Source organism: Triturus cristatus, chromosome 8 (assembly GCF_964204655.1).
Source record: "Triturus cristatus chromosome 8, aTriCri1.1, whole genome shotgun sequence".
NCBI classification, from domain to species: domain Eukaryota; kingdom Metazoa; phylum Chordata; class Amphibia; order Caudata; family Salamandridae; genus Triturus; species Triturus cristatus.
The window spans coordinates 932,908,603-932,925,985 of record NC_140591.1 but is presented as its reverse complement, the minus strand read 5'-3'; the positions used below and the strand labels follow the sequence as shown (position 1 = coordinate 932,925,985).

The 17,383-nt window shown below is 41.1% G+C and overlaps 1 protein-coding gene across 14 annotated transcripts in view; it reads right to left on the bottom strand.

Annotated features, from left to right (window-relative positions):
• DMD (dystrophin) overlaps positions 1–17,383 on the bottom strand; it is a 7,596,173-nt gene that overhangs the window by 1,930,126 nt on the left and 5,648,664 nt on the right. For all 14 annotated transcript variants that reach the window (XM_085622447.1, XM_085622454.1, XM_085622449.1 and 11 more), the window contains one exon: positions 7,566–7,755. In XM_085622447.1, the coding sequence (XP_085478573.1) occupies positions 7,566–7,755 (190 nt within the window). The remainder of the gene's footprint in view (positions 1–7,565; positions 7,756–17,383) is intronic.

Sequence of the window (17,383 nt, the reverse complement as noted above, 5' to 3'; positions counted from 1 at the left end):
AGCCATTGGAGTGCTGTGCTCCGCTCAGTAAATTCACGTATACTTTGTAATCCGAGCATAATATTTGGAGGTGGAACTCCTGAGGAAGGCAGTGTTCTGCCGAAACGCGCATTGAGACAACCTGGAAACCACCCGAAAATCATGTGTTCAAACAGATTCTTTGTTATACCCTATATGGCCTGTCTTTGATTATTGACAGCATAAATCAATGAATTATATTATTATCAGATAGATTGAGTATTGAAACAAATATCAGACTGTTGTATGTATGTGTGATGGATGGATGCAGCAAATATGTTGCATAAATTAATGTCTCTGTAAATCCATATCTATCATGTTTTTATACTTAAAACAAAATTATATATAATAAATAAATTGTTTTGCACTTTTCTAAATGTTAGTGTCACTGCTATTCTTTGACATGTTCTGACATTTCCATTGTATTGAAGTTGCCCTAGATTATTTACAGTATGTACTCCCTGTCTTGGTGAACTTCATATTAATACTAGGCGGCCCCTTATCTTTGCAGTTACTCTCCTACTGATCCCTACACGGTATGCTTCTACCAATGTGCTCGTGCTGCTTCAATCAATCAATCAGCATTTGCAGAGTGCAGCACTGTTACCCCTGGGGGCTATCTGGGCGCAGGGGTTGCGAGGCCCCTGTCAAAATGCCAGGTCTTGAGGAAATGGGAAGAAACACGCAGAAAAAGGCAAAATAGAGTGCAAAAAAGGAGCAGAAAAGGCAAAATAGAGGAGAGAAAAAGGAGCAGAAAAGGCAAAACATAGAAGAAGAGGGCAAAACAGATGGCAGAAAACCAAGCAGAAAAGGCCAAATGGTTTGGCGGAAAAATTAGCAGAAAAAGCAAAACAGAGGGCAGAAAAACGAGCAGAAATGGGCAAAAAAGAGGTCAGAAAAAGGCAAAACAGAGCAGAAACTGAGCAGAAAAGGATAAAAAAGCAAGAAACGAGGAGGCACAAACAAAGGGCAGCAGTTACACAAGCAGCGGAGGACTGCGGGCAAGCTGGACTGGAGAACTGTCGCAGGGGTAGCTGGCATGAGCTGGCTGGCTGCTAAACTCTTGTGTAGCCTTCCACCCCTATGGGGGTAGCACTTTGGGCGCCCCCCTTGGGCAAACAAGATCACAATCTGTGAGACAGGCATATGTCACAGATCATGTGCACATGCATGATCTGTGCTTGCCTAGGACAACAAAAATCAGCATTAGGTATCCAGACAACAGTACAGTTGCGCACTCAGGGCAGGGGTACGTCTTTTGCCTGTAGAAGACTTTTCCGTCCATACGCCCTCTCTTCGTGCTTAAGTTACACTCAAGGAACTGGCCACCTCTATAAGGTAATGTACAATATTTTACAGTGTGCGTTAATCCATTTGAGCATGCATTACACAGATTAGGCATACCATTAAGCATGCATGGTTTTCACATATCTGGCTCTGAAAATCAATGCCACTTTAAGCGGGCATAAATATTTGTCATGTAAGTTGGTCTGAGTAGTGTGTCAGACTCGTTATATGGATTACCTGTAAATTACTGGAGCTCTGGTGCATTGCTGCAGCGTGTTCTTTACCTGGTCTGTGACTAGAGCTTGAGTTGCTGCTCCTTTTTGTGCTTGACATTCTGTGTGGGCGTGAGGGAAGCTTACACTGCTGCTGAAGAGATAAGTAGTTTGTGTGCAGGGAGCTGTTCTGCTGTTGCCCATGTTGATAGTGTGTGTGTTTGCGTGTGTCGTGTGGGTGCTAGTCTAACTTCAAAAAACCTCTTTGTTATAAAAACGCTGAAACGGTTGGTTTTGCAAAAGCTTGTTTCTTAGGAAGAGGAACAACTGTTTTGAACTGACGTACAAGCATTACACATTTGAAGCATGAATTTTTTTCTTAAAACATGAAGCTAGACATGATAATTTTGGGCACATCAAGGACCAGATGTACGACCATTTCATTTTTGCGAGTCTTCTATTGCCAATTTTTTGTAACTCGCAATTAGAGACTCGAAAAATGAAATGTACTACTGTGCCTCAGACACATTAGCAATTCTCAATGTGGTTGCAATTGACCTGCCTCATCAATATTCATGAGGCAGATCACAATATGTGACCCATTGGGAATGCACAATTACATAGGGATGGTGGCCTGCTGGGGACAGCAGACCACCATATCTGGGTTTGCTTTTAAATAAAGCAACTTTTTGTTATGCAGCCCATTTTTATTAAAGGAAAATGGGATGCGTTTCAAAAAGAAAAATGCAATATTTATGGTTCACTTTTCAAAGGTAGGCAGTAGTCAGTGGGAGCACTGCCAGCTCTTTAAAACATTTTTGCTTCCATTCACAAAGGGGAAGGGGTCCCCTGGGGGCCCCTTCTTGTTTGCAGCTGTCTTACCACCTACTTTATGTAGGTGTTAAACAGCGATTATTTTGCGACTGCATTACGGTCGCAAAACAATCATACATCTGGCACGCCCCTTCCTAATAGCGACTCGAAAAATCTAGCTTGCGAGTCAGTAATAGGTTACTGACTCACGAAATAGGATTTATACAAAGAAAAATGCATTTTACTGATCGCAAACGGCCCGTTGGGCTTTTCGCCACTGGTAAAATGCGCCGCACATTCGGCCCCAAGTTCTGAGAATCATTTGTGGTTGAATCACGCATAACTTCTGAGCTTCTCCGTTCATGATACTATTTTTGGCCAACCAAAAGCATTTTGAGTTGCTTGTAGTAAAAGGGAGTGAAGAACTCATCTGGCATCTTTAAGTAGAGGCAAGCATCGGCATAAAATGGCTGGTCCAGTAAGAGAACTAGACACAGGCAGCTGGAAGCAATGCAATTTATTTTAATCCCTGAATGAGGCACAATATAAGTACCTTGCTGTATGCTCACATTACACTAATTCAACTAATCATAAAATATGATCTCATGGCCCTTCATACCCGCACAAGATGAATAATTAAGGTATGGTGCTGCAGCAAAATCCAAATACCTTCACGCTATGCTATCGCCGGTGATGTATCTGTTCCCACCGCAATGCTTTACCCAACAAAACAACATGCCAGCCTCTCACTGTGGTGCATTAAATTAGAGAAAACTAATTTCTTGTTTCCAGGGAAAAACAATTGTCTGGAAATAGTATGATCATTAACTATGACAAATATAGTCATTATCTTTTTTGTGTTCTCCTGGAGCATGGGAAACCAACAGAAAAAAGCAAAATGCCAGATTAATGTTGCAAAATGTATTTGTGAGTGATGAAGGGAAACCAAGTCAGCAAGCGCCATAAAACGAAAACAGACACACATTATAATGATGGCATCAATAATAAAAATTGAAATACACCGATCAATAAATGTTAAGTGGGTTTTGTAGACAACCCCACTAAACACTGAAGCATGATCTTTGCAGTTCCAAAATCGATGTCTCTCTTGAAACATTAAAGATTTAACTTTTTTGATCAGGCTAATGAGTTTCCCTTTTCTGTGTGCACTGAAGCACATTAGGAATATGTGTAAACTGACGCCATTCCTACTTGTCTTATACATTAAAACATTTATTAAAAGAATGCATTTTTACCAAAACACATTTTCTATCCATGACACTTAAATAAACTAAAGCAATAGAGTACATGCCATTCAAGTATTTACTGGTCCATAAAGGGAAATATAAGGACAAACAAGCTTAGAGAGGTGGCGTTTTATACAAATTGTGGCAATGGAAGAAGGGACGTATTTTCCAGTGGTGATCCGTGGAGGGAGTGCCGTGGGGAGGTGGGGTGGGGCAGGGTGGGGGGGTAGCTGAAATGCGTTTCAGCGCGCGCAATGAAATTCGTTTTATTTATTTATTTAGTTACATTACTCGGGTCGGCCGTGAGCCGGAGTTTACTACCCCCACCCTGCACCTCCCCTGCCCCGCCCCACCTCCCTGCAGCACTCCCTCCACGGGCCGCTGCTGGTATTTTCACATTTTTATCTGCATTTAGCAAATATTTGATCTTCACATAAAAAACCCCAAAACCCTTGTTCTCAAACCATCAACCATGATATCAGGTACCAAAAAAGGGGAGGCAAGGGGCTACACACCTGGAAATTGGAAGGGGTAGATGATACTTTGAAATTCTCACCTATGTAATCCTATCCTAATCTTAATTGTGTTTAAATATGACATGGCAGAGGTGTGAGAACAAAAATGGAATAAAGCTAATACAACTTCAGCACATTGGATATATCACGAAAGATAGACATGCCTATATCACATGACAAAGTATTGCTTCTACCACACCAACCTAACCACTATATCACAAGGTAAGTGTAGGTAAGTAGATGTGGATTTACCAATAGTGATCACATACTATATTTGGCAATATAATGGATGTCGTTTTCTAGTGGGCCAATATAATCAATCTTTATGTAGTGTCATAGAAACATCAGAAAGAGAGAAGTGAGCACGCACATAGAGATACAATCAGCCACCATCATCAGGGATAAGAGGATTTCAGTTATCACAAAAGGGTAAAAAGGTGTTCCAGAAATACACAACATAAAATTTACCTGTGTGCATATTAAACCATACAGACTCAGCACAACCCATCCTAAAACAAATCAGGCATGGTTGGCATACACCTTGGACCTGGAGGTGCTCCCCTCCCTTTTCACATTAAATGTTGTTGTGTTGCATGGAAATTCTTCAATGCTTCCATTGGCGTTTCTCAAACATTTAGGTCATGCTAAACAGTGATGCAGGTGTTTAACTAAAAATAGTTGTGGGGTAGAGAGATACTCTTCTGGAGAACACAAAACATTTTAGTTTCGCCTAAATATGAAACTTGACATTCTCATTTTTCCTACCTAATCTCAAATGTTCTGCCACAATTGGAAATCTGCCAGAAGACCTGATAGACAAACATCAATACACATGTATGTTTTTGTAAGTCTCTGTTCATAGGTCTTTTGAAGCCAAAGTGATATTCTAAGAAATATAGCTCCCAAATTTACTGTACAGTCGCTTCTGTCAGTGCCTCACCTCAACGCCTTGGCTCTATTGTGTAGGTGGGGCAATGGCCTCTCTGGGTCCGTATTATAGTTTCCACGCTTGATGCAGAGTCACACATGGAGCCCTAGATCATGCGGGTGGCAGGTTGGCAGAGCCCAATAGCTGAGGTCCGAGCTCCCCCATCACTGATCTGTGAAAGCAGATTCAGTCTCCAAGGACGCAGGAAGCTCATACGTGTTGGTAAGGGTTAAAAAGTATAAGAAGAGGGAGATGAAATATAATAAATATGGCAAGGATTCTCTAAGGGGTGCCTATTTGCAACTAAGACGATGCCTGACAAGGAACGGCTTGACATAGATAACACCTCAAGATTACATTCAAGTTCATTCATCTTATTTGTCTTTTGCCTACTGTTTGTCGTAGGGATGAACTATTCTTCTAAACTTTTAACCACATCTTTCAGCCCAGTCTAATCTGGTATATTCAAGTGCCATTTGCAGGTGGTTTGATGCTTCCCTTCCAATTGTATTGAGCAGACTACCACCCAGGTGAACTGAGCACTGTATCTAAGAAGGATACATGGCCTTGAGGAGCCCAAACTGACTTAGAAGCCCATGTCTTATCAGGCAGTTTGCTAGGACTTGCCTATGGTTCAGGGGATAAATGATATTTCAGAAGTGCTATTCATAGCCAAGAAAAAACACATTCCCATTACCACTTTCTTAATTTAGTTTTTAAAGCAGTGAGAGAATGACCAGGTAACAGAGGATTGCAATATGTGCAGAATTGAGACTGGAAGTTCCCCATTAGGCTGTCTCTACATCTCCCCAAAATACAATTCTTCCCAAGTCTCCTCCTTAAAATTAGATCATTCATATCAGCATGTCCTGCTGACTGCTGAAAATTTCAATGACACCAGGTTAATGTGAGAAAGCTCTAGAGTTCTGAGAAGCTGGAAGTTGCTGTAGGGTAGGGTTGCATTTCTGCGTGGGTACCCACAAAAAGCGTTCAGATACTTAAAAGAGAGAGCATCCAAAATATCCAACCTACTTCCGTGGCCCCAGAACATGTTTTAACCCCTAAAGATCCTCATGAATTGAAACCTTCCTTTAGAGACAACAATACACAAAATGGCACTGAGCATGGAAACAGTACTGAATGCAACTAATGGATCCCACAGACCCGTTTTGGAAACCCCACACCTAACTCAAAACAAGACCCCATGAAGGAGCTTTAACTAAGTACTAAAGCATCAGCTATTTGTATGTTAGCTTGAAAAGGAACAGAACAATGCAGAGGGCCTCATCGTTCTACTTCCAAGTGAATGATATCAAGGAAGGAAATTCAACATTGATATATAAAAATACAATGCGATCCTAAGCTACACCAGCTGACTTCCCATCAGAGACACATTATTATTACAAATGTTCCAAAATTGCAAAACAGGAAGCCAATGAGGCCATCACAGATGAAGGCCTCACCTGGCTGACAAACAGAAATGACCAAGGAATTATGAGGCTGTAAGATTTAATGCTCCAGAAAGAGTTATTGTTAATAACTAAAAACCAGGGCCAGACTGGAAGAGAGAGAGAGAGAATGATGGATGGAAAGAGAGAAAGAAGAGGAAGGAAGAGGGCTGGGCCGGTTCGAGGACTTTTGTCACACTGCTTTTGGATCCAGGGTCTGGCGCTGGTGGAAAAGCACAAATGATTGAATCGGAATTGGCTGTCAAACATTTGGACATGCGCAGTCCCAAGCTAGAAAGTAATGATCTGAAATGTAATCATGGACACTTATGAAGTATATTGTCCCTATTTTAGGAGGCAACATTGAACTGAACGTGTTCCCAACCACCCTTACCTCTCCACAGCACCACATTTACTTTTCCTTGAGTTCAATGGCTCCTCCCATGCCGACATGACTTCCCATCTCTTAACCGCCTCCAACTGTGTATATGCTGACAATTTATGATTATATCAATACTAGGCAACTAAAAGATTTTCAGCCAAAGAGTTTTGGGAAGCAAAACCTAAAACCTAAGAAGGAGGTGCTACTTCTATATACTTATGCTAGTTCGGCACAGTATTGTAGATGAACAGTATTATCAAAGTCTGGTACTTTATCAAGGAACTTTCATAGTGCAGAAGTTAAACATAGATTCCATACATAATGGTGAAAATACACATAGCCAACGTAGATACAGAAACGGCGTAAAAGTCCTATAGCCACACATCACATCTCTGCTTTTGCAATGGCCAAAAACCTTTATCTGCCCTTATTAGTGAAAGTCAATTGACACTGTTTCAGTTGATTCTAAGCTGTTTTGCCAATGGTCCAATTATTGCGCCATTTTTTTCAAATCTAAAGTATTGAATCCACTGCTGTGAACGTACTAGGATTTTTCCAGCACTGTTAATTTCACAGCTGCCCTATTTTCTGGAGAATTGGCAGATATTGCTAAAACAACATTATTTGCCAAAAATGTAAAAACGTAAACTCCAAATCCATGACAAAGGCTTTTCTACCCCAATTAACTTCCCTATTCAGTGCAGTGATGACTTACCTGCCATTGTTTCATGAGTTCTCGAAGTCCACGTGTGTCCTCTAGTACTCCATCCTTGTGGGTGGCATCTTGTAAAACATTGGCAGTGATCTCTGCTTCAGTGAGCCAACTAAGAAACTTTTCCAGGTCCAGGTAGAATTGCTGAAGCAACCGAAGTGCTGCTTCCAGTGCTGTTTCCCGCTCACCAACCCTGGGGAAGCAAATAATGTAAAATGTGAGAGTGCAGTACAAACACAACTTTCCAGTTATGCTTCACACATGAAAAGGAGGAAAACAATTGCTATATGAACATAATATGTTGGTATAATATGTTGATATAATATACTGGAACCCTCAATTTCTGTATTAAAGTCTGTCTCTTATTTCCATACTAGAGATCACTTGTTTTGTCTGTAATAAAGAAATGATGTAGCTGCTCACCTGTAATGAGATATTTACAATTACATGTTTATTTTTGCACTCTAAAGGTCATTACAGGAAAAATAAAGTTTCTTTGACTTTTTCTACACATTCTGAGCATCAGCAATGACTTAAACTAAACATATTCTGATATATTTTTTGCAATATATTACTGACTGCTTCTTGATGTGCTTGATTTCACACTAGATCCCGCTTTTATGCTTCATGTTTAAAACTACCTCTTTCACATGAAAGATTAACACATCCAGGATTAACGAGTTTTGCAGGAAGAATTATGATGTGACCGTGTATTATAAGGAATAAAATACCACCTGCAATATATTTTACGGATATTGTGCGTCACCTCGGAGTTCCATGACATTATAAATAAGGCTCCCGGTTTTCCGTTTAAACGGATTTTTACATATAAATACAGACGGAAAACCTTTTGTTTTTTGTCTGTATTTATATATAGAAACGGGAAAATACTTACAAAACAGATGCTCCTGCCGCCTCTGTGCTCCTCTATAAAATCTGAGTGAGAGGTGCACAGGGGCTGCTGAAAGAAATCTTAAACTGCTGCCCTCAAACTGCCACTCCGAAGAGGGGTGAACAAGTGCAGCTGGGAGCGCCGTGTTTACAGAGACCCTCCAGGACCCCTCACAGCGGTGGTCAGGCAAGGTGTAAATTGTAGGAGCAATGCAAGCAGCCGATGTCCATTAAGAGGTGTGAAAACACCCCAGGACATCGGCTGAAGCCCCAGCAAACTTTTGTTTTTGTTGTTTTATGGGAGGGGGAAGGAGGTTGATGTGGCAGGGCACGGAGGGGGTCAAAGGGAAGAGCATTAAGAACACCATTTATTTTAAAATATAGTAGATTGTTGAAGGTGGAGCGACGGTCTCTTTAAACAGAGGGATGGGTCCTAGAGGGATTGAGGCACCCCGGGCAGGAACCCAAGATTGCGGCTCCCAAGACGGATTGAGTGAGCTCAGAAATGCCTTGCAACGCCGGAGATTTTCAAGCGAGGTGAGCCCAACACTCATACCTCATATCCATACCACACAGGGTGAGCAAGAGTGGGGCATGTGATGGCAATGAAATCCAGCGGGTATAATAGATAGGTGGTTCCATTCCAGGATTTCCGGGCCATAATTATTGGATATTGCTCTTGTCTCCATAGGCCCTAGGTGCTAGCAGGGCCGGCTTTAGGGCGGTGCGACTGGTGCCACCGCACCAGGTGCTGGCTTCCTGGGGGCGCCATGTTTGAAAGTTTATTAAGCTTTTGAAGCACCTGTTGCAGCGTTTCTTTCCGCCTGCAAATACCAGGCCTCACATAAATGTCAAGAAAACTCGTGTGATTAATTATCTTCCTGGAGAGAGATCAGCGTTTTGTATAGTTGAGGTTTTGACTTAGGTGAAGTTAGTGCAGAGGGTGAATATGCCTGCTGCAAAGAACTTGTATCAAGTAGATTACAGAGTGCGTATGATGTAAACAGGTCAGCAGATTACTGCTTTCAAAAGAGACATCCTTTTGTTACTTGCAATTTATAACTTAAAGTCCTAATATACAACAGTGAGCTATTAACTTTCATCCCAGAACTGCATACACACTGCAAAGTATACATTATTAGAACATTGATTAATGTTCCAAAAAGGGTTAATTTGGCTAGAAATCGATTCTTATTATTAAAGAAAACTCCCAACTATGCTGTTTCTTTTTCGACTCTGCGTTTGTGCTTCTCCACACCAAGCACTCTTAAACTATACTGCCTACCAGTATGGGTGACATGTGACTCCTACACTTTCAGTCCTTTGGCTTAAGTAACATTTCCTGTACACTGATTTACACTTGTATGATTGATTGTCTCTGTGTAATGTGTGTGTGATGCAAAGTGCTCGGACACCCTACACTGGTATGAGTGGCGCTATATAACTAATTCAATGCATCTGAGAGAGTGTGGTTGTGGTAACTTGGTCACTGTTAAAGGGTGCTAGTGAGAGAATCCGTGGTGGAGGTGGTCATTGGGGGGGGGAGGGGCGCCAACAAACATTGTCGCACAGGGCGCCACCAGCACTAAAGCCGGCCCTGGGTGCTAGAGAGTTTTCACTTCTCAGGGTAGTGATGGGGAGGGCCTCCCCTCGCCGATCAGCCACCAGACAGGAGAGCATGCTTTCCCTCAGTAGGGCCATAGGTGTGGAACGATCTGGGGTGAGAGGGCGGCATGCCTCATCAGGGTAGGAAGAAACTTGCCTGCACTCTCAAAGGAAGGCAGGGACGCTCCTAATGTGAATAATGCATTTAGCATAGGATCCAATTTAAAAAAAACAGCTATAACAACCTAGTGCAAGTGTGCATGTCAATTTAAATAAATGTGGTAAAATACTAGTTTCAGCCTCTTTTTTTCTTGCGACAAGAATAAATGTGGATAAATACAGATAAAATGACCAAAAAATAAATATTGATAAATACAGACGGAAATGTGAGAAAAATAAATACCATAAAACCGGGAGCCCTAATTATAAAGGAGCTCAGCATTCAGCCTGACATGCAACATCCTTATACATATGGCAGGGGGTACTTTGTGGCACAAAGGACGCAAGGAGCTTGGATCATAGCCCCAGTCTTGAAGCTTACTTTTGCTTCTCATTGCAGCGTAATTACACAGCGAGAAGGCTATGAAAGCCTGTATAATTTCTAAACTTTATGAGTAGAAGTATGGCTCCCTAATATTAACCCCAGCTTATTATTTGTCTGTACTATTGAAGTCAAAATACTTAAAGTTCAACAATAATGAGATTTTAAATATTGAAGATTAGTGTATTATTATTGCAATATGATTGATGTTTATGTTGTTTTTTTCTTAGTATAAGGTGGTATTAATATTTTTATCTTGTATTTATTTTTGTTAACAATTAATGTAAAAATATTTGTCAAAGGGTTGTTTTTTAATATTTTTAAAATATATTATGTTTTTTGGGATGTGAGGTTTATTGAATACTTAAATAGGATGTGTTTTATGAAAATATGTATTACTTATTGTATTATTTTTTGCATTTCTTTTCTTTTTTTATTATTATTTTGCAATAAAACAACAAAGCAACTCAGCAGGAACATTTCAGTCAGATTCCATCGATTGCAATCAACACGATTCACAAGAAGTAGTGGCAGAAAGCAAACAGTAGTATGGATTTCCATCTTACCCCCCATGATATCATTCACCCCCGCAGTGCCCAGCTCCCAAACCCTTCCACTAAATGTGTACTTAGGGTGGCATACCCTGCTCCCCAACATCCACTCATATGACTTGCAGTATTGTCGTATCTTCCTACTCCATCTCTAGATGGTAATAACTCAGCCATGGCTGCCAGATTTTTCTGAACTTTCATGGACATCCCCGTGCTTTGTATACCGTCTTCTCGGCTCCCATATACATATCCATGACAGTGCGCCATTCTTTCAGGATGGGGATTTCTGGTCTTCCCCAATTTTTGGCTATGTCTCGTTTTGCAACTACAAGGCCTAGGTTACAGAGCAGGAGTTGATATCTAGTAATATCAACATCCGTGTGTATGCCTAACAGAATATACTTAGAATCTATCGGGATGTGTATATGAAGTATGTCGTTCAGTTCTTGTACAATCCGTGTCCAATAGCCACGAATTTGCTGGCAGTCCCATAAAGTGTGAATGAAAGAGTCATGCTCCGTTTTGCAGCGCAGGCACTCCGGCGTCTCTTCCCTACACATCGCGTGCAATTTTGCCCTGTCATAGTATACCCTATGAAGAATTTTATATTGGACTAATCAAAACCTAGGCTTAATTGCCAACTCCCTTAGGTGCATCAGTGCCGTCTCCCAATCAATGTCCTCTAATAAGCCCATGAGGTCCTCACACTTATTCCGAAGCATTATCAGGTTATCAGGTGCATTGTTTATCAAAGTTTTATAGATCTAGGCGACTACTTTCTCTGGTATCTCTTCTTGGAGCAGTCGTCCTTCTAGCGGGGCATATTCCGGGAGTTCGGTGACGTCATGATGGGATGCCTGCAAGGCATGTCGGAGCTGAATATATTTATAGTGCTGCGTATCCAACAGACTATATTCCCTTTGCAACTCGGTAAATGTCATCAGGGCGCCGTGCCTCATTATGTTCCCTAACATGGTAATCCCAATAGCATCCCATCCTTTAAAACCCTTTAGCTTTGCGAGTTCCGGTAACCGTTGGCCTTCGCATAGGGATGTGGCCTTGGTCAATCATTGTCGCCATTTTATTACGCGTTCAGCTTCCCTCCAGGCCTCAACCGCCCTCTGGGTTGCTGACAACAAACTGTGGACCCCGTGGACCCCATATATGTAATGAGGGTGTGAGCGTTTGGAGAATTGGAGCCTCTCTAGGGCGTAGGTGGCGTGGTCTTGAGGAGCATGCCCCCATTCATTGATAACTACGAGGTGTGCCACCCTATAATATGCTCAGACATCTGGCAGTAAGATTCCCCAATTATGCTGACTGCGTTGCAGTGTTTGCAGTGCCACTCTAGGGTGCCCTCCGTCCCACAGCAATGTTCGAAGTTTGGTGTTTTTCCCACTAAAGATGGCGTCCGGTATTTTGCAGTACATGTTCTGAAAAATGTACAATAGCTTGGGGAGTGAAATTATTTTAATCATAGCCGCCGTCCCAAGCAATGTCAAGGGGAGTCACCTCCATCTAATCACATAGTCCCGGAAGTCCGCCAGGACGCGCTGAACGTTGAGGGTTAGACATGTTGTCACATTTTCGGAAATATAAAGTCCTAGGTATTTAAAGCCTTCCTCTGCAATGGGGAGATGTACAGGGATGGACCGCATGTCTATGTGGCCCCCTAGAGGGTATATGGTCGATTTCCCCCAATTAATCTTATACCCCGCCTGTGCACCATAATCTTCCACTAGTTTAAAAATAATAGGGAGTGTCTTGTCTGGTATTTTTTAAATTTCTGATCATTATTTTAAAAAAAAAAACCTGTGTTTATTTTTTCATTATGTTATACTTCTAGCTGATTCTTTTTAGATGTTGTGGGTCTTATGGAGTACTGCGTGAGCCATGTCTTTAAAAAAGATATGCTAGCTTTTTACAATTAATATTTAACTTTATTATTGCAGTTCTGATTTTTTAGTTTAAAAAAGAATAATTTTTACCAAACATTTAAAATATTTGGGTTCAATAATGTTATTAATTTATACTGTAAAATGTAGTTTAGTATATATATATATATATATATATATATATATATATATATATATATATATATATATATATATATATATATATATATATATATATATATATAGATAGATAGCTAGATAGATAGATAGATATAGATATCTCTCACACAGCCACTCACTCACCCATACAGCCACTTACACACCGAGTCACTCACTCAATACAACCATTCAGACACCCACTCACTCACCCATACAGCCAGTGATGCACCCATTCACTCACCAATACAGCCACTCACACAGCATTTCATTCACTCACACAGCAACTCACACATATACTTAATAACCCATACATTCACTTACACACCCATACACACATGGATACAGTCACACAGCCACTCACATAATATATGTTAGAAGTAATGTCACTCCATATTAGGTCACCTAGTATACTAATCTGTCTTTTCTAGTAGTTACTACATATGTTTAACACCCCTAAACTCTTAGTTATAGTTAGGACCGTGTTTCCATAGGAAATCCTACTGTTCAGTAGTTGCTGAGAAAATTGCAGTTAAAAGTACATATATATCTATAAGCGCGCACCGGGCGCGTACGGTAAGCATACCGTACGCGCACGCTGCCGTGCGCGAGCGCAATTCTGATTGGTTGTTAGATGTCAGTAAACATTCGAATCGGTCGAAATCAGGAAGTGTCGGCCGCCATTTTGTCTCTCGCAGTCTGAGACAGTGAAAAACAAAGGTGGAGAACGTGAAAAGGGGGCAGGGTGGACAGTTCCTGACCCCCTAGCCTTTGTCAGGGGGTCACTGAAGGACCCCCCATGGAGAAAAAAACTATCTTTAATTTTTTCGAAAAACCGCGAGGTGCGCGCACCGTACGCGCACGGCATGCACAACGCATTGTCGGTGTTTGGTGAGCGAAGCGCACCGAACGCACACAGTGCGCGCACGGTGAAAAACATGAAAAAAATAAATATTAATAAATACATAACTTAGCATTTAAAAAACCGTACAAATTCACTTAAAAAACCATAGGTTTCACACACGTTATAGTTAGGAATTAGCATTTAAAAAACCTTGCAAATTCACTTAAAAAACCATAGGTTTCACACATGTTATAGTTAGCTGGACATTTCCCTCGTAAAAAACCAATGAAATTCCCCTGTTATAGTTAGTGCAGGCAACTATAACTCACGCGACCGCAATCCTCTGCTGATGATGTCAGATATTACATCACTGATGACATATGTGTCTTTCTGAAAAATAAATATTTGTAATATATGTATAGCTAAAGATTAATGGAAGAAGACATGGGTAAATAGGTGTCTAAATACAGTGATGTAATATCTGACGTCATCAGCAGAGGATTGCGGTCGCGTGAGTTATAGTTGCCTGCATTAACTATAACGGGGGAATTTCATTGGTTTTTTACGAGGGAAATGTCCAGCTAACTATATCATGTGTGAAACCTATGGTTTTTTAAGTGAAAAAAAAAATATATATATATATACACAAAATCCAGTTCCCAAAGGATACAATGAGTCACAAAGAAATTAAATATGTAGGGAAGAAGTGATTTAACAGATGGCCTTACTAAATAACTAAAATATATTTTTACCACAACGATTCAGCTGGAATTGAAATAGCATCTTTACTCATGATACTTTTTAAAAATCCAGATGTGTCAGCTGTGCAGTCACTGAGCAAACAATCTTGTACTACCTGAGGAAGTCAAAGCGTTATAGTGGGAATATATTTTTGTCCATGATAAGTCCATCTGTTTTACAGACGTTATGGTTAGGAATTAGCATATATATATATAAAACATATTTACATTTTATAGAAACACACATTCACTGGATGATGTCACGAGTGCTGTCATTAGTGATGTCATTTGAGATGTCATCAGTGATGTCATCAATGATGTCACTGACCATGTCATGAGTGATGTAATATGTGACATCATCAGCAGTGCATTGCGGGTGCGCGAGTTATAGTTAGCTCAACTAACTATAACAGGCGAATTTCTCTGGTTTTATATGAATCAAATGTTCAACTAACTATAACGTCCCTGAAACCTATGTTTTTTTTTGTGAATTTCAAAGGTTTTTTAAATGCTAATTCCTAACTATAACGTCTGTAAAACCTATGTTTTTTTCAGTGAATTTCGAAGGTTTTTTAAATGTTAATTTCATATTTTAATGTTTACAAAAACTATATTTTTTCTATTATATTTTTAAATATTTTGGAACTCTATTATGCTTCTTGTTTTTAACTTTAAAAATCATGTAATGTTTTATATCTTCCCCCAAAAATATGCATATTTTTTTGGGGGGGGAGAAAACTGCACTCCCAAACCGGTAGCGTACCAAGCTCCATCACCACACGAATCCTATCCGCCATATTGCTAAACTCGTAAATGATGCGCATTTCGTATCCGACGAGTTCGTTGCACTGCGTCCCGCGTAACATCATATATACGCATGAAGTCACCCCAGGTACTACTTTGGTATCCGACAGGTACGCAGTACCAAGCCACGCGTTACGTCATGTATGTATGGGGTCGCACCTGCTGCACATTGCGTATTCGACGGGTACATGCTGCCAGGCCCTGTGTTACGTCACAGACATATAGTATTGCGCCGGGTACGCCATTCCCTTTTTTTTGTCTCAAAAGTATATCTAAATAACTTTAAACAGCATATGAGAGCAGGCGAACATCTAATTTATTTTAAACATTTATATATTTCTAACTGTAATAAACTTATATTATGATAAATATATTTTGTCAAAATCGCGTTGGGTGCGGTTTCCTTGCGCGCTCGGTGCGCTATTGCCATGTGACCTTAAAAAAAAGCGCTTTGATTGGTTCATAACATTTCCCATTGTAACAGTTGTACAACCCCACCCATTTTACTCATTCTCTCTACAGCGTTTGATGAGAGACACCTCTTCTGCTTAGAACGCTTATTTGAAAAGTGTTTTCCTGTATACACATATCTTATACTACACACAACATGCAATGATCATCTTGATCAATATTCATGCTCTGTATGTTAGCCTTCCACGTGTGATTGCCATGCATCGCAAATGTTCCATCAAAAAAAAAAAATATGTGTTACACGATGCCCCTGGTGTGTGTGTCTGCACATTATTGTACTGCCTTTCGGCCTGGGTATTGCTGGCTCAAGGAGCATCATCAGCCACGGGCAGACTGCACATCCTAGATCACATGCCATCTCATTAACTATAGTTTCCGCCCTCCCGACACATGCTACACTAATCTAAATTGCACACTCTGCGAGGTCAAAACTACAAAAGAAACAAAAGTACATTTCCTGGCCAGGCAGGAACTGAACAACGCCCAAGTCCCCAGAATAATTATTCACACCCTACGCTGGCCTGGCATACGCAAGCCCAGCCCACTTTGCATACGTATAAATAGGATAACCACGACGCCACACGTCCCTCTTCTTCTACACTACCTCAAATGATTTGCCGTATCCACCTCTCATATCACAATGTGCAATAAAAAAAAGAAATGGATCCATGAGGTGTACTCCATTCTGCCAATCAATACGGGCTCTAAATTGTGAGCCCTACTTCCCGTCGTCTACGCAAGGGATCCATGAGGTGTACACTCTCCGCAATCAACACTCCATCTGAATTGTGAGCCCTACTTCCCGTCGTCTACGAAAGGGATCCATGAGGTGTACACTCTCCTGCAATCAACACTCCATCTGAATTGTGAGCACTGCTGCCTGTAGCGTTTGCTCACACAACAATGACAGCAGGTAAGCAGAGCGGCTTGGGTGCACAGGGCCTCCAATTGAGAGCGCTGCGGCGAGAGGGGTGGAGTGCTTCAGCCTAGCTGCGCAGGTCCAAACAAACAATATTGCCATGCGTTATGATGTGATCTTTGACCACATTCAGTCACATCTCTGTCTCTTTTTAAGGACCTGCTGGACTGTACTGTAGGCCTGAGTCAGCGGGCAGCGCTGCCCTACAGACACCTCTTCAGCGCGGTGCTGTGGGAGGGATGGGATGCATCAGCCAGACTGCGCACGTGTGAATAAGTGATAATGCCATGTGTTATGATGTGATCTTGGACCTCATTCAGTCACATCTCTGTCCCATTTTAAAGACCTGCTATACCATAAGGTAGGCCTGAACCTACGGACAGCGCTGCCCTACAGACACCTGT